Source organism: Arachis ipaensis, chromosome B3 (assembly GCF_059453495.1).
Source record: "Arachis ipaensis isolate K30076 ecotype BB chromosome B3, ASM5945349v1, whole genome shotgun sequence".
Lineage (NCBI taxonomy): Eukaryota > Viridiplantae > Streptophyta > Magnoliopsida > Fabales > Fabaceae > Arachis > Arachis ipaensis.
Genome location: NC_142438.1, coordinates 39635996 through 39663277, shown reverse-complemented (window position 1 = coordinate 39663277; position 27282 = coordinate 39635996). Strand labels below are relative to the sequence as shown.

Genomic DNA, 27282 nt, shown 5'->3' with positions numbered 1-27282 from the left:
ATTCCTGTCTTCAAAAAAAAATAATATAACAATAAATGCTTTTTCAAATAAATAATGAACATAGAAGTGATAGAACAGATGTATCCCCTTTAAAAAATGGAAATAGAAAGGAGCGGAGCGGGTTGACTGTGTCGTCTTGTGCTGAATCGAGTGAGTGTGATGAGATAGATTTAGAAGATGAAACCGAACTGGGAGCTCAAGAATTGCTGCAACCACGAGCAAGTGGTGTTTCTTGTCACTGTTGCTGTCTGCACTGTGCTTATACTTGCACTCTGGAGAACCTTGCTACTCACACCCTTTAAGCTTGTTACTGTCTTTCTTCATGAGGCAAGCCACGCCGTTGCTTGTAAACTTACATGCGGCCATGTATGCCTGTCACACTCCTCCTTATTATTAGTAATCAAGATTCCAATCATTCAATAAGCTCATTGCATTCCTCATTGTGTGCCAGGTAGAAGGAATCCAGGTTCATGCTGATGAAGGTGGAACAACCCAAACCCGTGGAGGCATTTACTGCTTCATCTTGCCAGCTGGATGTATCTTTCTCTTACTCACTCTCTTTTCTTTTTCTTGTTAATTATTGCATTTTGATTTGGTGAGAATGGAATCCATCCAGATCTTGGTTCATCATTTTGGGGGATGATCTTGATACTTGCGTCAACAAAGCTTCTTACCGCTAGAATAGCTGCTGCTTGTTTTATTGCTGCTCTACTTATTGTCCTCTTTGTAGCCAAAAATGTATGTCAATGCAATTCATTTTATTATTATTATTATTCTTGATATGCTATGACAAATTAAACTGAACCTTCCCTTGTTCTTCATGTTTCATGCAGTGGACTCTCCGAGGACTTTGCATTGGTATGTCATATGTGCTTACTGCTTCTATAATTATACATGATGAAAAAAAATCGTTCTTGTATACTTAAATATATATTCTTTGTTGAGGCCTCGATCAGGATTTATCATTTTCCTTGGAATAATATGGATTCTGCAAGAGACAACCAAAGTTCGAATACTACGATATGTTATCCTGTTCATAGGTAAATACCAAATACGGAGATTCATAATTAGCTTCAGTCAGTTAGCAATGTGACAATTTTCATTTAAATTTTATATTACTAACAACTTGTAAAATAAAAATGCAGGTGTGATGAACAGCTTGTTTTCTGTTTATGGTATGTGTTTGAGGACTAAATGATCCAATTTATTGATAATCTGGTGATACATTATTCTTCCTTATATGAAAAATAAACTGCAGATATCTATGATGATTTGATATCGCGTCGAGTGCATTCGAGTGATGCAGAGAAATTCGCACAGGAGTGCCCTTGCCCTTGTTCTGGTGTTGGATGGGGTGTTATTTGGTCAGTGTATTTATTTGATTTGCTTAGCTTAGCTTAGCTTCTTCTAATGATTTTATTAATTCATAATCTACTTGTTGGGTTGCATTTCATTTCAGGGGTTTGATATCATTTGTGTTTCTATGCGGAGCTGTGTACCTGGGTGCTGTCATCTTGTCCTAACGCAGACTCAATCTCATTTTCACCAAACCCAAAAGCTCCATTTGTAAAGTGGAAACAAGACTCTGCTTTCACTTCAGAAGAAAAGACAAGAAATATGTACAATTCATTAAGGACAATGTTACCGATGATTATTTCCTTCACAATCTACTCTGTATTATAGCCTTTACTATCGCTGATTATTATCTGCATAAATTAAAATAATATATTGACTCTTTATTTTAAAATTAAAAAAAAAAAAGAATTGTTTTTCAAAAATATGAATTTTTGAAAATATAATGCTAAATATTTTTAGAATATTAGTTTTTCAAAATAAGTTTTTCAAGTCCATAAATGTTAGAATATTCGTTTCTCATCCTTAAATTACTACTAATTATAGATAGAATAGCAAGTTCCAACAGCATTACAAGATAACATAGATTGTGCATCAACGAAATACGGTTAGTATGTTGCAGTGCGAGGCTCTCTTCAACACACAAATAGCTTTAATATAATGAAGAAGAAGAAGAAGAAGAAGAAAAAGAAGGCATTCACATTGTTGAATTGATATCAAGAAAGAGATGTCGCGGATACTCAATTGGGACGAGTTATCCCAAGCATCCACGTGGCAGCTCAAAAAGTGCTGCAATAAGGAGCAGGTGGCGTTCATGATCACTGTCTCTGTTTACAGCATCGTGATTTTGGTGCTATGGAGAACCTTCTTGCTGAAACCGTTTAAGCTTATAACGGTATTTCTGCATGAGTTAAGCCATGCCTTGGCTTGTGTTCTAACATGTGGCAGTGTGGAAGGAATGGAGGTTCATTCCGACGAAGGCGGAGCCACCAAGACCCGTGGAGGCTTGTACCTGTGCATCTTGCCAGCTGGATATCTTGGTTCATCATTTTGGGGCATGCTCTTCATCCTTGCATCCACCAACCTTGTTTCTACCAGAGTTGCTGCTGCTTTTTTCATTGCTGCTCTTTTTCTTGTCCTCTTCATTGCAAGAAATGTATGTATGGGATCTCATCTTATTCAGTTCTCATCTCTCATTTTAATAGATTGATGAATGTAACCTTTATTGTTGATGTTCATGCAGTGGAGTCTTGGAGGATTATGTGTTGGTATGCATGTACTTTCCATATAGTGCATCATCAATTCACCATCATGATCATATATATATTCTTAGTATTATTTCCTTGTGTTGCTTGCTCTCAGGATTTATAATATTCATCGGGGGAACATGGTATCTGCAAGAGACAACCCCAGTTAAAATACTACAATTCATTATCTTGTTCATAGGTCACATTTTCTTTGAAGCACGGTTTATTTTATTTAATGGAACCCTTGATGCAGTTTTCAGTTTTCATTTGTCTTGTATATAATCAAAATGCAGGTGTAATGAACAGCTTGTTTTCCATTTATGGTACGTATTTAGAGATATCGAATTAGTGAATTAAATCACATTCTTGATTGTATGATGAAAAACTAATGAAAGGATAATGCAGATATTTATGATGACCTCATATCGCGAAGAGTAAATACAAGTGATGCAGAAAAATTTGCGGAAGTGTGCCCTTGTTGCTGTAATGGTGTTGGATGGGGTATCGTTTGGTGAGTATATCTTGTTATGTTTGATCAGATTTTGGAGGAAAAAACGATCACTTTTTACTCTTCATGTCATTGCAGGGGTTTCATATCAATCGTATTTCTCTGTGGAGCAATGTATGTGGCTACCGTTATCTTGTCGCAATAAGCCAGATTCTAATATACATATCATGATATCAAGATTCTCGGGTCATTTCAAATTACCCATGTCCATTTTTCACCCATCTATCTACTCATAAAGAAAAATGCTATGTGTTTGTTGGGTATCTTCTAAAAACTATAGTTCGGGCAAAACCGCAAAAGGCATTAGGAGTGTATGTGAATATTGAACTACCTTATTTTGTCATCAAAGTAATTCGTCCCTAAAACGAACACAAGGGCACATCTTTCATTCATAACATCAAGTGGAACGGTTTTCACATTCTTTTATTCATCAAGATTTTATTACTATTCTTTTTCTGCTTGTATGATCTGATTAGTGACATCAAATGGAGTTGTTTCTCAACAAGAAGCTTTTTCTAAAAATTGAACACCTGCGAATAAATTAAACCTTTTATCGGAGCATAAAAATTAGATACTACATTGTCAAAAACCAGTAATTCGAGAAGAAACATGCTCAAGCAAAAAACTAGGCAAAATTTTAACAAGCATTAATCATATGCAATTCTCAAAACAAATTCCAAGCTAACACTGAATCTAATTCTCTGCTATGGGATACTCGAACACGACATCTTTGCCAGACAGCTTCCTGTACACAGCAGAAAAGGTCTCCAACTTGTACTCCGTGTTGTTTCGCTCCTTTGGATCCAAGAAAACCTATCCCCATAAAAAGCACCAATGAAACATTTTATTAGAATTTAGAATATAAGAATGATTCAAGAGATGAATAAAAGTTTCGTTGAAAGCCAAGGCTTTACCTTCATAACTTTGGATCCATCGAGTCTATACCTCACACGCTTTCCAACAATCTCAGCAGGCAATACAATGTCCTCCAGCATTGCCTCGTGAACAGCAGTCAAGGTGCGGGTTCGGGGGCGTTGAACGGCAGAACCCTTCTTTGGAGGTCTCACTATCCTCCGGGTGGCAAGCAAGACTACATCCTAAAAGATTATGAGGAGTCCATTATCAAGATATAGCAACTTTAAGAAGTTAGATCAGAGAAGACATCAATAGGATTAACCAGGTAAAAAGTGTATTAAATGGGCAACTATTTGTCTACTTTTAAGGAGTTAATGAACGAATTGACACTTTCTCAGGAAGAGGGAGTACTTAGCCATATCATGTTGACACCAAACAAAATTAATTACCAACCATAACATATGAAGTTGATAAGACATCTTCCTCATAACGTTTATCCAATGAAGTATTAAACGACCCAGGATTACCATTCAATGAGCAGTAAGTTGCACCAAAATGCATGGTATATTAGTAAATCGAGATAAAAGTAGTAAGGTAGTAGAGCAGTAAGTTGCACCAAAATGCATGGTATATTAGTAAATCGAGATAAAAGTAGTAAGGTAGTAGATTGGTGCAGGGATTAACAAAGGACAGCCCGGTAGGTAAGCATCCTGCCTTACTACAGGGTTCGGGAAGGGCCACACTCAAAGGATGTGATGATGATGATGATTAAACCACTATGGGATAGCACGATTTACGTGCAATTAGCTACTCCACACCCCCTAGCACTGCAACAACCTAATTCACACTCTTAACACGATTAACATGCAAAACCCTAAACCTCAATTTATTATATATGTTTAGTTTATTTTGTCAAATAAAACATATCTTAGGAATTCGTTTTGTTATTTGAGTATTTTAAAATATATTTTGTTAAAATTGTAATTTTTAAACGTACAAAATGTGTTTTCTTAAAATAAAAGTGGCATATTAGATTAGGTTAAATGTGATGAGTAACATTTTGAAATTAGGGGGAGAAAGCACTTGGAATCTATGTATAGGGCATAATTGATTAATTTAAATTGGAAAATTGTAGTTATTTTTTTAATATAAACTTGACGAAGGAGCATCTAGATTAATTAAAAAACTTAATTGGCGTCGATGATTTAAATATATAGGACATATGATATAGCCAATTAGCCATGATGTTAGATTTTTCACCGTTATATGTATTATTATAAAAACAAATTGATTAATGTAAATTGAAAAATTGTAGTTAATTGTCAATTATAAATTATTCTTAAACCAAAATTATAATAAAAAATCATTAGAAAGAAACAAAATTATCTAATATATTGGACCAGCTCAATGTTAATTAGGTTTTTTTTTTCTATTACAAAATATAAAAAAATTTTAATTTTCAAAACAAATTAAAATCACATTATTTTTTAGGATTTAATTTTTTATTATGTTTTCATAAAGTTTGCTTATTTACGTAAAGTTTGTTTATGGACTCAAACAAACTTGCTTACATTTTGATACGATTTAACTTGTATTGGTATATTTTTATTTTTCAGTTAATTTAATTTATTTAAATAATTAAAATTTTAAATTATAAAATTTGAATTAATTTGTAATTTAAATTTAAATAGATATATTTTAAATTAATGATTCAATTTAGTTTTATAAAATTATATGTATTCGTATTATTGTACTCATATGATTAATTATATTTATTCGATTTAAAAAAAACCGTTAATTTTTAACTAAAAAATAAATACACTTGTATTATTTTTAAATTAAATTTTTTTAAATAAATGTAATCTTATTATTTTAATTTTTTTTAATTTTTTTAATTTAAATAAACATATTCGTATTATTTTAAATAATTTTAAAATTAATACAAGTAGGTTTATTTAAAATTTAAAATTTTAATATTTTAAATAAACATACTCTTATTATTTTAAAATTTTTTAAATTTAAATAAACGCACTCTTATTATTTTAAATAAATATATTCTTTCAATTTAAAAATAATTTAAATGTATTTAAATAAACCTACGCATATATTCTTTTAATTGTGCTAGGGTAGTGTGGGGTAGGTTGTTGCTCCCCTACAGTGGTTTAGGTGGAAAAAAAAAAAAAAAGATAAACCATGCTACCCTATAGTGGTTTATGAGCATCTCTTGAAAGAGTTTTATGCACAACTCGTCCTGGACTGTGCTGTTTCATATAATATCTAATACAGACTATCTTAGCACGATTTATATATTAGTAGGTTTAGGGAATTCACATTTTCGATTTTGATTTAGGAGAATCAAGTAAAATCAAGTAGAATCTATGTCGTCAAGTCTACACTCTACACATGAAAAAAGGTTAAGGGTTTGCTAACCTTGCCGCTAAACTTCTTCTCAAGCTCCCTAACAAGCTTAACATGAATCTTCCTGAAGCCTTTCCTCAATCTGTAAGGGACATGGATAACAACAGCCTTGCGGTTCTTCCCAGAAACATCAACTTGACTGCAGATCAAGAAAAATGTCATCTAGTAAGACATACTTAAATCAAATAAACCTTCATGCTCAGAGAAGCATGTAAGAGAGATCCTTACACTGCGGAATTGATATATAAATCCTTGAGGTCACTCTTAAGATCCTGGTTGGTGTTTTCAAGATCAAACAATGCCTGCAACAACAAAGGTTGAATGCACTCAGTGACTGTAATTAATACCAATTAGCAATATTTCAATGGCAGTCTCAAAATCAAACCTGCCCAACTGACTCTTCAAACTCAGTTGGCTCAGCATCCTTGTCTTTGTGGATTTTCTTCCTTGATGTGAACATCTTCACAACTCTACACAAACAAAAGGAATCATAAAATGGTACAATTAAGTTATAGCTTTATAAACAAAAAAAAATGCTTAATCATCGTTTGCAGATAATGGTGAAAAGTCTACGAAGCCTAACCATAGAATAAAAAATCAGAAAAAAAGAAATAATAGGACAAACATCAAATTGCCCATACAAGAAATCATCTTAACAATTTTGAATCAGCAATATAGCATTAAAGAATGTTTCTTGAATTTTTGACTGATTTCTGTAATCGGTTTAAGAATGAGGGAAAAGTAGAAGCTTTGTTGAATAGAAGAGGGACCTGAGCAAGACGCAGGCGCCGGGGATATGTGGAAGGAGTAAGAGTCACCTGCTCTGAGTTTGCAGCAAAGAGAAAACCCTAGGGTTTCCAATCAAACCTTCTCTTTTTTTTTTTTTTTTGGACGTGAACCTTCTCTTAAATTGAGTACATTGACGACTACGTTCGTTCTTTTTTTGGTCAGATCCAGGCCCAGAACCAAGGAAACGCGGGTCCAATCCGGGTCCGGACCCGGATTTCAAACTTCGTCCTCCTTCTCTAGGCCGCTGCGTGTGTGCGTCGCGTCGCTCTAACACCTCCGAACTCCAAGCAGACCTTCATCCGCCGCGAACATGCCACCGTCGCCCGCTTAACCCGCTAGGCCGGTTGCTTCTCGTGCTCGCATGGCTGTCGCGACCGTCCTTGGCTCCGGAATTGTCGGTCTTTCCTTTGCTTCGCTTCTCTGGTTGCATTGCAGCTTCCGTGACCACTTCCACACCGCCGTTCGCGTCGCCGTCCACCCCGCCATCTGCCTAGCTTCAAATGGTTGTCCTCTGTTCCAATTGACTTCGCGCCGTCTGCTTCAGCAGACACGTCGACCCCTCCATCGGCCTGGCATCCGTTGCCACCTCCGGCCTCCACCGAAGGTTGCATTGATACCTCGCCTTCAAGCCCGCTGGCCGCTGCTTTGCTCGTCCGCTTCGGAGGATGACGACTATGATTGGTTCAATATTGCAAATCTGGTTTCTATGGGCCTTAAACCCTTTCAATATTTTTGGTAGGGTCATGACCCAATTTATATACTAAACAACGTACATGGGCTTTGTCTTTGACATGCCTATGAAAATGGAAGTCCAAAAACAATGCTTTTATGTTTATCTAAAAATGACTCTTAGGAAGGGGTTCACATATTCCGTTGTACTTGATATGAATATGATGTTCCGTTCACATCTACCATTAAGATTTACATAAATAATATTAACGATCAAGATGTTGAGAGTTGTGTTTGACTGATCATCAAGATGATGGCTTCAAGGTGGGATTGAGACCCGTTGCACAGTTAAAAATATTAATGTCCATTCAATTTCTCCTCTAATCATATACAGTAAAAGGTGGTTGCGTGAAGCTAATGTTTTTTTTTTTTTTTTTTTTTTTTTGTGTTTAGGTGAATTTTTTTTTTTTTGGAATTTTGTGTGAAGGTGATGTTAAGTCAAGCCATGGTGTTAGCTTTAAGCTGAGTTGTAAATTTTTTGGACTTACTTTACTTTGTCCAACTGTGTTTATTGGGTTTAAGTATATTTTTGGTAAGAAAAAGTATAAGTGAATAATAATACTGGTGAACAATATGAACAATGGGGTTAAAAAATTAAATTAATCATAAATTTAATTAATGATTTGATTAATTTAATTATAATAATAACCATTTTTCAAATTTTAAAAAATCAGGTTTTGCAATACTAAATAGTTACATGTTTTCTCTCTTCTCGCACCATATCTCCTCTCTTTCTCGGTGGACCTTTCCCACAAATAAGCCAGCCATCGCCGCGCACCCATAAGCGACGCCGCTTCCTTTTGCGCCAACGTCCGACCAACCCCCAAGCGACGAAATTTTTTTCCCCACAGCCCACAACCCGCACACCGTGCAGCCTACCACGTCCACCATTGTCGCCTCGTCGTCACCGACTGATCTGGTGTAATACACGGGAGAGTTGCGGCTCCCTTTTCATACGTACGTGAACTCTCACAGCCATTTTAATGGAGGACAATTCCATCGAACCGATTTGTCTCGCGCCAGATGCTTTCACCGACGATATTACCATGCATTCGATCGACAACCTTCGCAATTCATTCGACGGGAAAAGTGAATAGTCGGACAAGGTAACCAATGTATGTTGTTTCTTTCGGACGTATGTTTATTTTCATATAAATTAGATGGTTATTATAAGATCAACATTCTTAACCCATTATGATATTCTTTTACAAAAGGTAAATTTTGGATGGTGTTCTTATCCGTCCATGTAGTAATTAGTGAAAGTGTAATATATAATTGGATGATCCACTAAAAAAATTAGTTTTAATTTTTTCTATTTAAAAAGAATACATGTTTAGAATGGTAGGATGTCATAATTCTATGTACTGGTTAGTGGTTACTACTTAATAGTTATAGCTTGCTTGCTTGTTAGGTTTTTATAACTTGTTACAATGAACCATAGTTCAAGTTCAAAAAAAGATGAAGATGGAAATTTATTTACTGGAGCTGATAAATTGTTACATTACCTTTTTAATATGTTACCCTAAAATGTTTTCAATATATGTTTAGTGTTAAATGAGAAAATTTTGCCCATGGTTGCGATTAGAATGTTAAGAATCCCCATCCGTATGCTCCCATTCTATGCATGCACCAACAAATGTGGCTAAATATGTAAGGAAATTATAGGAGCTAATAACAAGACTTTTCACAGTATAGTAGAAAGACTCTCTTTTAGTTTGTGTAGTTATATTTTATATGTGGTGGACTGATGAGCGGATATTTTATATGCTTTTTGGCATCATTTTCATATAGTTTTTAGTGTGTTTTGTTTAGTTTATATTAAGTTTTTAAAGGTTTTAGTGTTAAATTCACATTTTTGGATTCTACTATGAGTTTTTGTGTTTTTGTAAAATTTTAGGTATTTTTTGGCTGAAATTAAGGAGTTGGAGCAAAAGTCTGATTCAGAGACAGAGAAAGCGTTGCAGATGCTATCCGGATCTGACCTGCTTGCACTCGAAAGAGCTTTTCTGGAGTTACGAAAGTTCAAATGGAGCGTTATCAATGGCTATGAAAAGCTGACTTCCAGAGCTTTTCAGCAATGTATAATACTCTATACTTTTCTTCATATTAGAAGGCCCAACACTGGTGTCCAACGCCAGCTTCCTGCCCCCTTCCAGGCGTCCAGTGGCCAAAGAGCAGAGCCCATCGTCCAAATGCCCAGAGAGGACCCCCTAGCAAGCGTTCAATACCCTAAGAACCTCCTAGCATATGGATCTTATCAAAGCTCAGCCGAAACACTCACCAAGTACGTTCTAGAAGTGAATTTTAGCACTAGATAGACTGTTTTACCCGTATTAGTCATCTGTTTAGTATTTAAAACTTATTTTACATCTCTCTAAAGGGAGACGCCTATCATTTACCATTATTTCGAGTTTTACATTGTATTTTCCTTTCAGTATGAGTTTCTAAACCTCCTAAGTTGAGGGGAGGAGCCCTGCTGAGTCCTATGAATTAATAAAAGTATTACTGTTTCTTCTTCGATCTGTGTTTGATTAATTCTAAGATGTATATTCGTTCTTCATCAATATGAATGCGTTGAACTGCCATAAGGTTATCACATTCTACATGGGTTCAGAGTGCGTCTTTCATCAGACAATGATGAACCACCAGCTTGATTATACATCTCTCAGACGGCTAATCCACGACTTCGTTGGGGACTTCTCGAGACACCAATTCAGCCAATTTACAGGGAGATTAGGGTCTTTGTGGTATAGGTTAGAACCAAAGGTGCAGCATTCCTCCAATCCGGAAGATTCGACCTTGTCTGTGGCGCTTTGAGTAGGATCATTAAGAAGAATGGACTGTACGAGCTTCACCCTCGAGCAGAGATGGATCCGCACTAACCTTGGGGTTCAGAATCCGGAGGAGTATTGGCGGCTGCTCAAACCAGCGTCAATCACATACAGCCTGTCATTGAAGAGATCACTCACAAGCAAAGAAGACAGTAATGGCAGAGTTAATTCAGAAAGACAAAGCAACTCCAATCCTCAACTATATTCCTATTACTGATTCCAATAATCCTAATACAATTCCATATCCAACAACTTTCTGATTTCGCCTGACTAAGACCTGCAAGATAACCATAGCTTGCTTCAAACCAACAATCCTTATGGGATCGACCCTGACTCGCTCAGGTATTACTTGGACGACTCGGTGCACTTGCTAGTACAGTTGTACGGTGTGTGGAAATTCGTGCACCAAGTTTTTGGCGCCGTTGTCAGTGATTGTTCGAGTTTGGACAAACTGATGGATTATCTTGCTCCCTAGATCAGGTAATTTTTATTTTATTCGACTCTTTTCTTTTTATTTTCTTCTTCTCTATTTTTCGAAAAAATTTAAAAGCTTTTCAAAAATATTTTTCTTTTTTTTGTTTAATCTTTGTTTTTGGTTTGAGTCCTTTTGTTTATGTTCTTGGTAAATTTCGTTTCTTTGAGTCTTTGTTTTTGTTCTTATTGTAATTTTCAATTTTTTTGGAATCTTCCTTTCAAAATTTTTCAAAAATAGTTTTTCTTTGGTCAAATCTTGTGTCAAATCTTTAAGTTTGGTGTCTTCTTGTTTATTTTCTTTAACTTTTGAAAATTTGTGTTTAATTTTCTAAAAATTTTAAGTTTGGTGTCCTCTTTATGTTCTTGTATTCTTCGAGTCTTTGAGTTTTGTTCTTTGTGTTCTTGTTAGTCTTCAAAGTGTTCTTGTGTTTCTCTTGTGTTTTGATTTTAAAATTTTTAAATTTGGTGTCCCTTTATGTTTCCTTCCAAAAATTTTCGAAAACATGAGGCATTAGATCTAAAAATTTTAAATTTTGTATCTTTTACTTGTTTTTCTCTTTCATCATTAAATTCAAAAATAAAAAATATCTTTTCTATTTTTATTTCAACTTAATTTTCGAAAATTTTAAAATAAAAATTCAGATTTCAATTTCAAATTTTTATCTTATCTTATCTTAGCTTTCAAATTTCAAAAATCAAATCTTTTTAAAATTAAAAATCATATCTTTTTCAAAAGTCATATCTTTTTCAAAAAAATCTTATCTTTTTCAAATTTCAAAATTTTAAAAATCAAATCTTTTTCAAAATTAAATTTCAAAATCTTACCTTTTTAAAATCTTTTTTAAAACTTTTTAAATTTCTTATCTTATCTTTTTCGAATTTCAAATTTCAATTTCAAATCTTTTCTTATCATATCTCCTATCTTATTTTAAATCTTTTCTCAATTAATATCTTATCTTCTCTCTCTTCTTTTTCAAAACTTCCTAACTAACTCTTCTCTCTCTTAATTTTCGAAGACTATTTCTTCTTCTCTCTCTTCTATTTTCGAAAATCACTAACTAATTTTCAATTCTTTTTAAATTATTAACATAATTAATAAATAAAATTAAAACAAAAATATTTTAATTCTTATTTATCTTTTCTATTTATACTTCTCCTATTCACTTCTATTATTCGAATTCTACTCATCTCCGATCCTCCATCTTCACTTTTCTATCTTCTTCTTCTTTCTTCACATCTCACTGGAAGCTCTTGGTCCAAGTGGCACAAAAATCTTTCTTCGTTTCTTTCTTTTCTTCTCTTCTTGTTTATGACCAGTAATAAGGATAAAGAACCCCTCTTGACTCCTGATCATGAACTTGAGAAAACTCTAAGGAGGCATTTGCAACTAGCTAAAGCACAACACTCCGGAAGAGATCTTTCAGAAAGTTTTGAACAAGAATTGGGAGACATGGCCGAACCTCAAGAGGATGCCAAAAAGGTTCTTGGTGACTTCACCATACCTACCTCTGACTTTTATGGCAGAAGCATCTCTGTACCTGCCATTGGAGCTAACAATTTTGAGCTTAAGCCTCAATTAGTCTCTCTTCTGCAACAGAACTACAAATTCTATAGACTTTCGTTGGAAGATCTACATCAGTTCTTAGCTGAATTCTTATAGATCTGTGATACTGTAAAGACTAATGGAGTTAATCCTGAAGTCTACAAGCTTATGCTCTTTCCCTTTGCTATAAGAGACAGAGCTAAGATATGGTTAGATTCCTAACCAAAAGAGAGCTTAGACTCTTGGAAAAAGCTGGTTAATGCTTTTCTTGCTAAATTCTTTCCTCCTCAAAAGATGAGCAAGATTAGAGTAGAAGTTCAAACCTTCAGACAAAGAGAAGGTGAATCCCTCTATAAAGCTTGGGAAAGATACAAGCAACTAATCAGGAGATGTCCTCCTGACATGCTTTCAGAACGGTCCATCATAGGCATGTTCTATGATGGTCTGTCTGAGATGTACAAAATTTCATTAGACAGCTCTACAGGTGGATCACTCCACTTGAAGAAAACACCTGCAGAAGCTAGAGAACTCATTGAAATGGTTGCAAACAACCAATTTATGTACACTTCTGAAAGAAATCCTGTAAACCATGTGATCTCTCAGAAGAAAGGAGTTCATAAAATTGATACTCCAAATTCCATATTGGCTCAAAACAAGATCTTAACCCAATAGGTCAATATGATCTCCCAGCATCTGACTGGAATACAAACTGCAGCTGGCAGTACTTAGGAAGCTTCATCTGAAGTAGAAGCTTATGATCCTGATCAACCCACCATGGAGGAGGTGAATTACATGGGAGAACCCTATAGAAACACCTACAACCCTTCATGGAGGAATCATCCTAACCTCTCATGGAAGGATCAACAGAAACCTCAGCAAGGTTTCAATAACAATCAAGGTGGAAGGAACCAGAATAGGTTCAACAACAGACCACCATTCCCATCTTCTCAAGGGAACATGGAAACCTCTAAGCAGAGCCTCTCTGACTTAGTTACTCTGGTTTCCAACCTCTCTAAGACCACTCATAGTTTCATAAATGAAACAAGGTCCTCCATTAGAAACTTAGAGGTACAAGTTGGTCAATTGAGCAAGAGGATCCCTGAGACTCCTCCTGACACTCTTCCCAGTAACACTGAAGTGAACCCTAGAGAAGAGTGCAAGGCCATAACCATGGAGGTAGAGGCCGAATCTGAGGAGAATGGGAAGGCATTGAACGCCAGTAAAAAAGCCTTCATTGGGCGTTCAACGCCCACAATGGCAGCAAGCCTAATGCTAAACGCCATTGAAGAGCCCCTCACTGGGCGTTCAACGCCCATCCTGGCAGCAGAGCTGGCGTTGAATGCCAACCAGGGAGCACTGGCTGGCTGTTCAACGCCCAAACACACAGGCTTTCTGGCGCTGAATGCTAGTGAGGAGCCCCTCACTGGGCGTTCAACACCCAACCAGCCAGGCTTTCTGGCGCTGAACATCAGTGACGAACCCCTCACTGGGCATTCAACGCCGAAACATGCAGTAATTCTGGCGCTGAATGCCAGTGAGGAATCCCTCACTGGGCATTCAACGCCCACACACCCAGGGAAGCTTGCGTTGAACACCAGCAAGGATATCCCTGTTGGGCGTTTGTTGAGTTAATAAATTAACTAAATTAATTAGTAATGACAAACATTATTTTTGGATAAAATAAATAATTAGTGTTGAGTGATTAATAATTATATGTTGCTAATTATTTATAAATTGTTGCAGGCCAAAATTAAATCAAACAGCCCAAATTAGAATGAAAATAAGAACATCAAGGCTAATGGGCTGGTTAATCAAGTGGAGCCCAAAAGAAACAAAGAAAGGAACCAACGGGCCAAGCAAATCAAAACCCGATCCAAGCCCATGTCCATCAATTCAAGTGGATCGCACCAAGCTTCTCATACAAGATTGAAGTCTTCACTCTTTCTTATTGCTTCCAAAGCAACGTTCCTTTTCTCTCTATCTTAGTCAAATCACTGAACTTAGAAAAAGTAAGAAAGAGAGCTTAGTCACTAAGCTAGTCATGAAAGAAGAAGGAAAGAGAAGGTTAAGCAAAGAAGGGTAAGGTCTAATCACCCATATCAAGAAAAGATCAGAAATCTTAAGGTAATCCATTTCCTCTTGCATGCAACACACTTTCTTTTCTTCATCTTCAACTCCTTGTATCTCCGTTTTGAGCTATATGGAAAAGAGGATTTCTGTTCCCCTCTGCTATAAATCCACGGTCTTAAACATGTCTTAGGGACCAAGTTGGTTTTCAAGGGCTCAGATCAAGTTGACCATTAGAAGGCTCTTATGGTTGTTGCTTTATGGCTTTCGGTCAAGATGAAGAAGTCAGAAGCAAAGTTTCTACTCTAAGGTTTAATGAGAAAAAGTGAATTTGTGGGTTGGTGAAGCTCAAGGCTCAAGGTGTTGACCTTGGAAGAAGAACCCAGCAACATGCAAGGAGATAAAAGAAGACCTTCTGCTCATTCAGAAGCAAGGAGAGAAAACCAGAGTTTGAGAGTTGTGTTCTGAAAAGAAGTTCCTCTACTTGGATAATGCTTTCTTTCAAAGAAGCATTCGGCCAATACTAAAGAACTGTATCTGAGGTTTGCAAATCTGGTTTTGCACATAACAGAGGCTGTTGATGAAGTCAATCTCCTTCATGTTTTACAGATTGTAATGTACTTTTCTATGTTTATCTTTCTGTAATTTCTTGTGAGAAAAGACATATTGAGAGAGCTCAAGTAAAATCCATGAGTGGAAAAAGGCTGAGTGAAACACTTGAGAGAAAAAACCTAGAGTTTATTTCAGATTTCTTTAGGTATGTCTATGTCTTGTATCTTGTACCTGTGAGGTATCCCTTTCTTAGTTGGGTTAGCACTAAGAGTGAATAGTTAGGTATTAGCATAGCCAATGTCAAGTTAGGTTAGAACTTGAGTGTGAAAGGATTGGGTCATTCCAGTAAAATTGGTGTATGTAATACTGTTAACTATAGTGAAAATTCTTCCATAGTTGTGGAGGAGACTGGACGTAGGTTGCATAGCACAAGGCAACCGAACCAGGATACATGCTGGTGTTAGATTTTCTCTTCTCTGCTGTGTTCTGTTTTCTGATATTCATGAGACGAAAAGAAATTGTCTCATAAATTTCCCCTATTAAGTACAAACAGAATCAGAATTGAAAGTTTGTTTTAAAAGGGTAATAACAGCAACTTAAAAGGAAGTCATAGATTCAATCCCCCTTCTCTAAGCCTACCACAACCTTCAATTGGTATAAGGAGCTAAGGTCTCAAGAATCAAGCTTAACCGCTTGAAGCAAAGATCCAATGGTGAACAACTTGGGCACAACCACAGTTGCCTACACCCTCACTGAAGGCCAATCAAACAACCGGCCACCTTTCTTCAACGGGAAGAGCTATGCCTACTGGAAATAAAGGATAAGAATCTTCATCCAATCTATTGACTACAACATATGAAAGACTGTTGTGAGCGGTCCCAAGATCCCAACAAAAACAAGTGCTGATGGAGTGGTGACTCCAAAAGAAGAAGCTGAATGGAATGAAGATGATAAGAAGAAGATGGAGCTGAACGCTAAAGCAATCAACCTTCTTCATTGTGCTATCAGCTTTGAAGAGTACCGGAAGGTGTCTAGATGCAAGACAGCCAAAGAAATCTGGGAAAAACTCCAAGTTACACACGAAGGCACTAAACAAGTCAAAGAAACGAGGATTGATATGCTGCGAAAAGAGTACGAGATGTTTAGCATGAAGGATGGAGAAAGCATTGATGAAGCGTTTGAGAGATTCTCAATCATAATCAACAACCTTGATGCTATGGGTACAAACTATGCAGAACAAACCTTGGTGAGAAAACTCTTTAGAAGCCTCACAAAAGAATGGAAAACCATTGCCACTGTCCTAATCGAGGGCAACAACCTAAATCCCATAACCTATGATGAGCTGAGAGAAAAACTCCTTGCCTATGAAACTATACACACAAATACAGACTCAAAAAAAAGGGAATAGCCCTCAAGTCACAAATAGAACCAAAAGAGAGTGAGTCTAGTGATGGTATTTCAGATGATGAGCTTTTATTTTTTGCTAGGAGATTTAGAAGAATGATGAAGAACAAGGGCAAATACAAGGGTTCAAGTTCAAAGGAGCACAAGATCGACTTGAGCAAGGTGACGTGCCATCACTGCAAGGAGGCTGGACATTTCAAGCTAAACTGTCCAAAGCTCAAAAAGGAGGACAAAGGAAAGAAGGAAAGAAAGAGAGTGCTCATGGCAGCTTGGGAGGATCTTGAGAATGACTCAAATGAAGAAGAAGAATCTGAAGGAGATGATAAAGACTGCTTCATGGCTGGAAACAACAACCTTGATGAGGTAAATTATTATGATTTAACCATTGAGGACTTACATGCTATTATTGATGATCTTACTTTAAACACATCAAAACTGCTTAATAAGTACAATGAATACAAATCTTAAAGAGATGTGTTAAGAGCTGAAAATAATTTTTTAAAAGAAAAAGTGAAGGAAACTGAATGTGCTTTGGACATTATTAAAGAAAACAGATTTCTAAAATCTAAACTTGAAAAATTAAAAGGAAAGCACATTGTGGATCCTTCTCATGAGTTAATTGCTGAAAATGAAAGATTAAATGATATGATTAAAAGGCTGAATGGTGACTTAGCAAAATTTGCTCAAGGTTCTAGTAACTTGGACAAATTTCTTGCAAGTCAAAGACCTTTGTTTGAAAAATCTGGTTTAGGTTACATAGCCAAGGAAGATGCAGTTTCAAATGTTTCCTCTATAAAGTTTGTAACTTCTTCATCAAATACAAAATCCATACCAAACAAATCTGGCATTGGATATGTTCCAACCTTTGAAGAAAAATTTGATGAAGTATACACTAGTGAAACTGAGCCTTCACCAAGAACCGAACCAAGCCCAAACAGGCTAGGTTTGGGATACCTTTCGAAAAATGAGGTTGTTTTCAAGAAACCACCATTTCACAACAAAACCTCATATTTGAAAAGTTCAAATGTTCAAAGAAATTCTGGTGAAAATGCTTTTGCAAAGAGGAATAATTTTAATAAAAATCAGTTTGTCAAAAGAAATGCATCTCCTCCAAAAACCAGAAAATTTCAACCCTTGAATCATTTCAAGCAATACAACTCACCTCAATTTCAGCGACACACATCAGAAAATCATTGTGTCAATTGCAAGAAATTTGGTCACTCATATGCACAATGTTTCATTGAAAAGAGAGTTGTAGGAAACAAAGTTTACAATGTTGTTTGTGATTTCAATGCACTTGGGCAATCAAGATGGATTAACTTCAAAGGATCCAAATTAATTTGGATACCTAAGGCTACTTGAAACTCTTCATGCAGATTTGCCTAGCATCCAAGAACAAAAAGGACATGTGGTACATGGATAGTGGATGTTCAAGGCACATGACTGGAAGGTCAACTTACTTCATCAAACTAAATAAGTATGATGGAGGATTTGTGACTTTTGGAGATGATGGTAAAGGTAAAATCATTGCTGTTGAAAAAGTAGGTAATGAGCAATCTACTTTCATTGATGATGTACTTTTAGTATGTGGTTTGAAGCACAATCTTTTGAGCATAAGTCAGCTGTGTAATTTAGGATATTTAGTAATTTTCAAAAGACTTGAATGCTGTGTTGTTAATGAAAAGACAAATGAAGTGATGTTTGTTGCCAAGCGTTTTAATAATATGTATGGACTTACTCTTGATGAACTAAAGGATCAAAATGTAGCTTGTCTTCACTCTAAAGAATCTAAAAAGTGGTTATGGCACAAGAGATTGGGCCATGCAAGTATGTTTCAAATAAACAAACTTGTAAAGAAAGAATTAGTAAGAGGCCTTCCTTTGATAAAGTTTTACAAAGACATCACTTGTGATGCTTGCCAAATGGTAAAACAAATAAAAAGTTCTTTTAAACCAAAGGAAGACATCTCTACTAAAAGACCACTTGAGTTGCTACACATTGATTTATTTGGTCTAACAAGAACTCAAAGCCTGGGTGGTAAACATTATGGTTTAGTAATTATGGATGACTATACTAGGTTTGGTTGGGTTTTATTTCTTGCACACAAAAATGAAGCCTTTTCGGCCTTTGAACCTTTTTGCAAGAAAATTCAAAATGAAAAGGATTTAAAAATCTCTTCTATAAGAAGTGATCATGGAACTGAATTTGAAAATAATTTATTTGAATCCTTTTGTGAGGAATTTGGAATATCTCACAACTTCTCTTGTCCTAGAACACCACAACAAAATGGTGTTGTGAAAAGAAGAAATAGAAGAATACAAGAGATGACAAGAGCTATACTATGTGAGAGTAATGTTCCAAAATTCCTTTGGGCTGAAGCGGTTAACACGGCTTGCCATATTTTGAATAAAACAATCATAAGGAAATTTCTGAAGAAAACCCCTTATGAACTTTGGAAAGGTTATCCACCAAACTTAGACTACTTGTACATCGTTGGATGCAAATATTTTGTTTTAAATAATAAGGATAATTTGGAAAAATTTGATCCAAAGACGTATGAGTGTGTGTTTGTAGGATATTCCACAACTAGTAAAGCATATAGGGTTTATCATCAAGATGCTAGGATTATTGAGGAGTCCATACATATTACATTTTGTGATACTAACTTGGTACAAAGCATTTTGGAAGATTGTGAGGCTGGAAATCAAGCTCAAAAGGAAGATGAAACTACTCAGAATCATGACAAAGAAAATTCTGGTCAAGCTGAACCAGAAACTGGAACTGCTGAAAATTCAAGAGACAATTCCATTTTGTCTCATGAATCTGAAGGAAATCCTAAAGCCAGCAGCACCCAGAATCCCTTGGTATCTGAATCTGCCTCCAAATTCACCAGACCTCATGAATGAAGATTCTTGAAGAATTATCCTGAGGAATTTGTCATTGAGGACGTCTCTCATAGAGTGCAAACGCGGTCTTCCACTAGAAAGGCAAATGAAGGATCAAACATTGCCCTCCTTTCACAAATGGAGCCTCAAAACATCAAGGAAGCCCTTAGTGACCCCTCTTGGGTTAAAGCTATGGAGGATGAGCTTCTTGAGTTTGAAAAGAACTAAGTGTGGACTTTGGTTCCAAGGCCAAGTGGAAAGAAAGTGACCGGCACCAAGTGGATATTTCGGAACAAGTTGGGAGAAGATGGTAGCATTACAAGAAACAAGGCAAGGCTAGTGGCACAAGGATATGACCAAGAAGAAAGAATAGACTTTGATGAATCCTTTGCCCCTGTTGCCTAAATGAAGCCATAAGAATTCTCTTAGCTTATGCTGCATTTTGTGGTTTTAAATTATATCAAATGGATGTGAAATGTGCATTTTTGAATGGAGTGATAGATAGAGAAGTGTATGTGGAAGCAGCCTCCTGGTTTTGAAAATAAAGAGCATTTTAATCATGTTTTCAAATTATCTAAAGCTCTCTATGGTTTAAGACAAGCTCTTAGAGCTTGGTATGAGAGACTTAGCTCTTTTCTTTTGAAAAATAGTTTTCAAAGAGGCACCACTGACACAACTCTATTTATCAAGAACTTTAATGATTCTTTCATTCTAGTCCAAATATATGTTGATGACATTATTTTTAGATCAGCCAATGAATCCCTTTGTTTTGAATTTGAAAAACTTATGACAAGTGAATTTGACATGAGTATGATGGGTGAACTTAATTTTTTCCTTGGGCTACAAATTAAACAAACTGAAAATGGTATTTTCATTCATCAAGAGAAGTATGCCAAGAAATTAGTTAAGAATTTTGGTATGGAAAATGCCAAACCTATGGGAACTCCCATGCATCCTAATTCAAAATTAGATAAGGGAGAAACTAAGAAAGATGTTGATGAGACTAGGTATAGAGGAATGATTGGTTCTCTCATGTACTTAACTTCCTCTAGACCCGATATTGTGCAAAGTGTTGGATTGTGTTCTAGGTTCCAATCCAAACCAAAAGAGTCACATCTTTCTGCAGTTAAGAGGATCATTAGATATGTTCATGGCACATCCAATTTTGGTCTTTGGTATCCCAAGATTGATGATTTTTCTGCAGTTGGTTATTGTGATGCAGATTTTGCTAGTGATAGAGTTGATAGAAGGAGCACTTCAGGCTTATGTTGCTTCCTTGGGAAGTCCCTAAATGTTTGGTCAAGTAAGAAACAGCCAACAGTGGCTCTATCCACTGCTGAGGCTGAGTATATAGCTGCTTCTTCATGTTGTTCTCAGCTTTTATGGTTAAAAACACAGCTTGTCGATTACAAATTAAATGCTGAAAATATTCCCTTGATGTGTGATAATATGAGTGCCATTAATATTTCTAAAAATCCAGTTTTGCAATCTAGGACTAAACATATTGAAGTGAAGTTTCACTCAATAAGAGAGCATGTCCAAAAAAGGGATATTAGCATTCAATTTGTTAAATCGGAAGAGTAATTAGCAGATATTTTCACAAAACCACTTGCTGAGGACAGATTCTGTATGCTTAGGACTAGTCTAGAAATTTTGAGTTATGATTCTATGTTTGAAAATTACTGATGTATTTGTTGGAGCTTTTTGTCATATAAACAGGTATGAGACAATTCTAGGCAGAAGAATAGCGTTCCCCCTTAATCAGTGTAATCTGGGCTTATTTCAAGTGCAAAATGATTTGGGCCAACCTCAAAAATAAGATCTAGAGTGGTCCAATGTGTTTCCTTAAATCCAACCATCTCTGGGCCCATATATGAATGTTACAATTTTTGTTTGTTGTTATTTTTTTGATGGGCTGTGTGTTTAAATTTTTTGAAAGGATTTTCATTTAATGTTTTTAATCCAAAAAGGATTTTCAGTTTGATTTTTTCTCAAAATTTAAAATTAATTTCCCATTTTATTTTAAAATTAAATGTTGATTATCTGCCCTTGATGACAAAAAGGGGAGTAATGGCAATAGGATAATAGGATGGTAAATGTGTCCTAGGAATTTTTTGGCATTGCTGCAGCTACTAGTATTTCTTTTGGGATTTTGTCTGTTTGCTGCATTAAAAATTGCTTTCACATGTTGAATCCTTGTGCTGCTGATATTAGCTTGATGTTGCGCTGATTATGTGATGTTGTTTGTTTAATATCCCTTAGACAAGATAAATGTGTGTAGCTCTTTATTGTGCTCTCTTTAAGAACAATGTAAAACAGGAACAAAGAGGAAAGCATAAATCTCGGGGGAGCTAATCTTGAAAAGGAAAGGGGGAGCAACATAAAAGCAAATGACAAAAATCAAAGGGAGTTTCTAAACCTTACTCAAATTCATTTCCTTTTGATTATTGCTTAAATCATGTTTGTCATCAAGGGGGAGATTGTTGAGTTAAGAAATTAACTAAATTAATTAGTGATGACAAACATTATTTTTGGATAAAATAAATAATTAGTGTTGAGTGATTAATAATTATATGTTGCTAATTATTTATAAATTGTTGCAGGCCAAAATTAAATCAAACAGCCCAAATTGGAATGAAAATAAGAACATCAAGGCTAATGGGCTGGTTAATCAAGTGGAGCCCAAAAGAAACAAAGAAAGGAACCAACGGGCCACGCAAATCAAAACCCGATCCAAGCCCGTGTCCATCAATTCAAGTGGATCGCACCAAGCTTCTCATACAAGATTGAAGTCTTCACTCTTTCTTATTGCTTCCAAAGCAACATTCCTTTCCTCTCTGTCTTAGTCAAATCACTGAACTTAGAAAAAGTAAGAAAGGGAGCTTAGTCACTAAGCTAGTCATGAAAGAAGAAGGAAAGAGAAGGTTAAGCAAAGAAAGGTAAGGTCTAATCACCCATATCAAGAAAAGATCAGAAAGCTCAAGGTAATCCATTTCCTCTTGCATGCAACACACTTTCTTTTCTTCATCTTCAACTCCCTGTATCTCTGTTTTGAGCTATATGGAAAAGAGGATTTCTGTTCCTCTCTGCTGTAAATCCACGGTCTCAAACATGTCTTGGGAACCAAATTGGTTTTCAAGGGCTCATATCAAGTTGACCATTGGAAGACTCTTGTGATTGTTGCTTTATGGCTTTCGGTCAAGATGAAGAAGTCAGAAGCAAAGTTTCTACTCTAAGGTTTAATGAGAAAAAGTGAATCTGTGGGTTGGTGAAGCTCAAGGCTCAAGGTGTTGACCTTGGAAGAAGAACCCATCAACATGCAAGGAGATAAAAGAAGACCTTTTGCTCATTCAGAAGCAAGGAGAGAAAACCAGAGTTTGAGAGTTGTGTTCTGAAAAGAAGTTCCTCTACTTGGATAATTCTTTCTTTCAAAGAAGCATTCGGCCAATACTGAAGAACTGTATCTGAGGTTTGCAAATCTGGTTTTGCACATAGCAAAGAGGCTGTTGATGAAGTCAATCTCCTTCATGTTTTACAGATTGTAATGTACTTTTCTATGTTTATCTTTCTGTAATTTCTTGTGAGAAAAAGCATATTGAGAGAGCTCAAGTAAAAGCCATGAGTAGAAAAAGGCTGAGTAAAACACTTGAGAGAAAAGCCTAGAGTTTATTTCAGATTTCTTTAGGTATGTCTATGTCTTGTATCTTGTACCTGTGAGGTATCCCTTTCTTAGTTGGGTTAGCACTAAGAGTGAATAGTTAGGTATTAGCATAGCCAATGTCAAGTTAGGTTAGAACTTGAGTGTGAAAGGATTGGGTCAATCCTGTGAAATTAGTGTATGTAATACTATTAACTATAGTGAAAATTCTTCCATAGTTGTGGAGGAGACTGGACGTAGGTTGCATAGCACAAGGCAACCGAACCAGGATACATGCTGGTGTTAGCTTTTCTCTTCTCTGCTGTGTTCTGTTTTCTGATATTCATGAGACAAAAATAAATTGTCTCATAAATTTCCGCTGCTGAGTACAAACAGAATCAGAATTGAAAGTTTGTTTTAAAAGGAAAATAACAGCAACTTAAAAGGAAGGCATAGATTCAACCTCCCTTCTCTAAGCCTACCACAACCTTCAGCGTTCAACGCCCAAAATGCTAGAGGGACTGGCGTTTAACACCAGTAATTAAGGGTGGACAGCAAGGGCGTTCAACGCCCAAAGAGCTATCAGAGCTGGTGTTGAACGCCAATGAAAGTACACCCTCTAAGTGCTTAAGTCCCACTCAAGAACCCTCTATCCCAGAACCAAAGAAAACCAAAAAGACCATTGAGGTTCCTTTGCACGCACTTCTGCAGTGCATGAGTTCTGATGACTACTCATCCTCTGATGAGGATGAAGACACTAGGAAAGAGCAAGTTGTTCAGTACCTAGGAGCTCTAATGAAACTGAATGCCAGGTTATTTGGTTCAAAGCCTTTGGAGGAAGAACCTCCACTGCTTACTAAAGAACTTCATGCTTTGGTTTAGCAGAGGCTACTTGAGAATCTTCCAGATCCTGGATGCTTTCTGATCCCTTGCACCATAGGCACTATGACCGTTGACAAGGCTCTGTGTGACCTAGGGTCAAGTATAAACCTCATGCCACTCGCTGTAATAGAGAAGCTGGGAATCCTTGAGGTACAAGTTGCAAACATCTCATTAGAGATAGTAGACAAGACAATTAAGAAGCCATATGGCTTAGTAGAGGATGTCTTGGTAAAAGTTGAAAACCACTACATCCCTGCAAACTTCATAGTCTTGGACATTGGAGAGAATGAGGATGACTCTGTCATCCTTGGAAGACCTTTCCTAGCCACTGCCAATGCTATCATTGATGTGGCTAAGGGAGAATTGACCCTATAATTAGGGGAGGATCATATCTTATTCAAGATGCCTCATCCCAATTCTCCCTTTAAAAGAAAGATAACTGTGCAACACCTAGTGTTTCAACCCTTTCTTTCTGTGCAGAGCTTTGCAGAACCCATTGACATCAATTCTAAGTTTGATGTTGGGCAGCCACCAACAAGCTCTAATCACAAACGTACTAAGAAGAAAGTACATAAAGGCTGGAGGGACAAGAAAGTCCCAACTGAAGGCCTCTCATTTGGCATGAGAGTTGTCTTCACTAAGAAGCCAATGTTACCACATACAGTGAGTCGTGTCCTGTCTTTAGAGCATGTGGAGCTCATCCATGAGAGGACAGGAAGAAAGTTCACTGTAAGGGGCGAAAATCTGAGCACATACTCACTTCCGTAAGGAGCTAACCGTCAAGCTAATGACGTTAAAGAAGCGCTTGTTGGGAGGCAACCCAACCTTAATTAATTATTTTTTTATTTTCTTTCATTTTATTTTTCTTTCAGTTATTTTTAGAGTCATGATCATATGCAACAGTCAAAATAGAGACAGAATTTCACAGCAATAAAAACAGAACACTCTGGATGGGCGTCCAACGCCCCTAATGGGTAGCACTGCTGGCGTTGAACGCCAGCCAGGGAGCAGCCTCTGGACGTTCAAACGCCAGTGCAGAGAAGCAGAGAATTTGGATTCCCTTGCCTCTCAGGATCCGTGGGTCCCACAGAATCTTTCATCTACCCCACTTACTTTCACATTTCTCCATATACACTTCCCTATAAACCCTAACCCAATCACATCCATTTCAGTTTCTCAAAACCATCATAACTCCCACCAACCCCCACCCACTTCAAAATAAAAATTTTCACCCGAAACCCCACCCATGGCTGAACCTACCAACTCCCCGCTCCTATATATACTCCTCTTCCTATCCTTCATACACATACCTCTCATACACTCATAAGACCCACAAGGTCGAGCCCTCTATCTTCCTCTATTTTCTTCTTCTTCTACTCCATTCTTCTCTTTTCTTTATTTTTCTCGAGGATGAGCAACGTTTTAAGTTTGGTGTTGAAAAAGCATAGCTTTTTTCTTTCCATTACCATTCATGGCACCCAAGGTTGGAGAACCTTCTAGAAAGAGGAAAGAAAAGGCAGTAGCCACCACCTCTAAATCTTGGGAGATGGAAAGATTCATCACCAAAGCTCATCAAGTCCACTTCTATGAAGTAGTGATAGAGAAAAAACTGATCCCTGAGGTCCCTTTCAAGCTCAAGAAGAATGAGTATCCGGAAATCCAAAGAGAGATCCGGAGAAGAGGTTGGGAAGTCCTAACTAATCCCATTCAAGATGTTGGGATTCTAATGGTGCAAGAGTTTTATGCTAATGCATGGGTTACTAAAAACCATGATACCAGTGTGAACCCAAATCCAACGAATTGGAGCACCATAGTCCGAGGGAGAATCTTAGATTTTAGCCCGGAAAGTATGAGATTGGCGCTCAACTTGCCATTAATGCAAGGAGACCCATGATGAGCGGATATTTTATACGCTTTTTGGGGTTAATTTCATATAGTTTTGAGTATGTGTTAGTTAGTTTTTAGGAAAAATTCATATTTCTGGACTTTACTATGAGTTGTGTGTTTTTCTATAATTTCAGGTATTTTTCTGGCTGAAATTGAAGGAGCTGAGCAAAAATCTGATTCAGGCTGAAAAAGGACTGCTGATGCTGTTGGATTCTGACCTCCCTGCACTCAAAGTGGATTTTTTGGAGCTACAGAACTTGAAATAGCGTGCTTCTAATTGCGTTGGAAAGTAGACATCCAGGGCTTTCCAGCAATATATAATAGTCCATACTTTGCACAAGGATAGACGACGTAAACTGGCGTTCAACGCCAGTCCTCTGCCCAATTCTGGCGTCCAGCACCAGAAAAGGATCAAAAGCTGGAGTTCAACGCCCAAACTGGCATAAAAACTGGCGTTCAACTCCACAAATGGCCTCTGCACGTGAATTGCTTAAGTCTCAGCCCCAGCACACACCAAGTGGGCCCCAGCACACACCAAGTGGGCCCCAGAAGTGGATCTCTGCATCATCCATCATACTTTATCCAATTTTTGTAAACCTAGGCTACTAGTTTAATATTTAAACAACTTTTAGAGACTTATTTTGTACCTCATGACATTTTAGATCTAAACTTTGTATTCTCTGACGGCATGAGTCTCTAAACCCCATTGTTGGGGGTGAGGAGCTCTGCTGTGTCTCGATGAATTAATGCAAGTATTTCTGTTTTCCATTCAAACACGCTTGTTCCTATCTAAGATGTTCATTCGCGCTTAACTGTGATGGAGGTGATGATCTGTGACACTCATCACCTTCCTCAAATCATGAATGTGTGCCTGACAACCACCTCCGTTCTATACACGATTGAATGAGTATCTCTCAGATTCCTTAATCAGAATCTCCGTGGTATAGGCTAGAACTGATGGCGGCATTCATGAGAATCCGGAAAGTCTAAACCTTGTCTGTGGTATTCCGAGTAGGATTCAAGGATTGAATGACTGTGACGAGCTTCAAACTCCTGAAGGCTGGGCGTTAGTGACAGACGCAAAAGGATAGTAAATCCTATTCCAACCGGATCGAGAACCAACCGGTGATTAGCCGTGCTGTGACAGAGCGCGTGAGCGTAGTCTTCACTGGAAGGATGGAAGGTAGCCATTGACAACGGTGATCCACCAACACACAGCTT

At 36.8% G+C, this 27282-nt stretch overlaps 3 protein-coding genes across 3 annotated transcripts; 2 read left to right on the top strand and 1 right to left on the bottom strand.

The window, feature by feature from the left end:
- The first annotated feature begins 98 nt into the window (after positions 1 to 98).
- Positions 99 to 1712, top strand: LOC107634395 (uncharacterized). The gene is made up of 8 exons (XM_016337909.3): positions 99 to 366; positions 452 to 536; positions 617 to 738; positions 834 to 858; positions 957 to 1040; positions 1146 to 1175; positions 1259 to 1364; positions 1460 to 1712. Exons 1-8 carry the CDS (start codon positions 178 to 180, stop codon positions 1521 to 1523), a joined length of 705 nt encoding a protein of 234 aa, XP_016193395.1. The 5' UTR covers positions 99 to 177; the 3' UTR covers positions 1524 to 1712.
- Positions 1713 to 1839: 127 nt separating this feature from the next.
- LOC107632980 (uncharacterized) lies at positions 1840 to 3555 on the top strand. The gene is made up of 6 exons (XM_021118778.2): positions 1840 to 2509; positions 2597 to 2621; positions 2716 to 2799; positions 2894 to 2923; positions 3006 to 3111; positions 3187 to 3555. The coding sequence occupies exons 1-6, from the start codon at positions 2081 to 2083 to the stop codon at positions 3251 to 3253; spliced, it is 741 nt and encodes a 246-aa protein (XP_020974437.1). The 5' UTR covers positions 1840 to 2080; the 3' UTR covers positions 3254 to 3555.
- Positions 3556 to 3645: 90 nt separating this feature from the next.
- Positions 3646 to 8012, bottom strand: LOC107630333 (small ribosomal subunit protein eS7). The gene is made up of 7 exons (XM_016333433.3): positions 7770 to 8012; positions 7152 to 7229; positions 6767 to 6851; positions 6610 to 6683; positions 6394 to 6520; positions 4023 to 4205; positions 3646 to 3921 (listed from the first exon to the last, which is right to left on the bottom strand). The coding sequence occupies exons 3-7, from the start codon at positions 6839 to 6841 to the stop codon at positions 3802 to 3804; spliced, it is 579 nt and encodes a 192-aa protein (XP_016188919.1). The 5' UTR covers positions 6842 to 6851; positions 7152 to 7229; positions 7770 to 8012; the 3' UTR covers positions 3646 to 3801.
- Positions 8013 to 27282: the final 19270 nt, after the last annotated feature.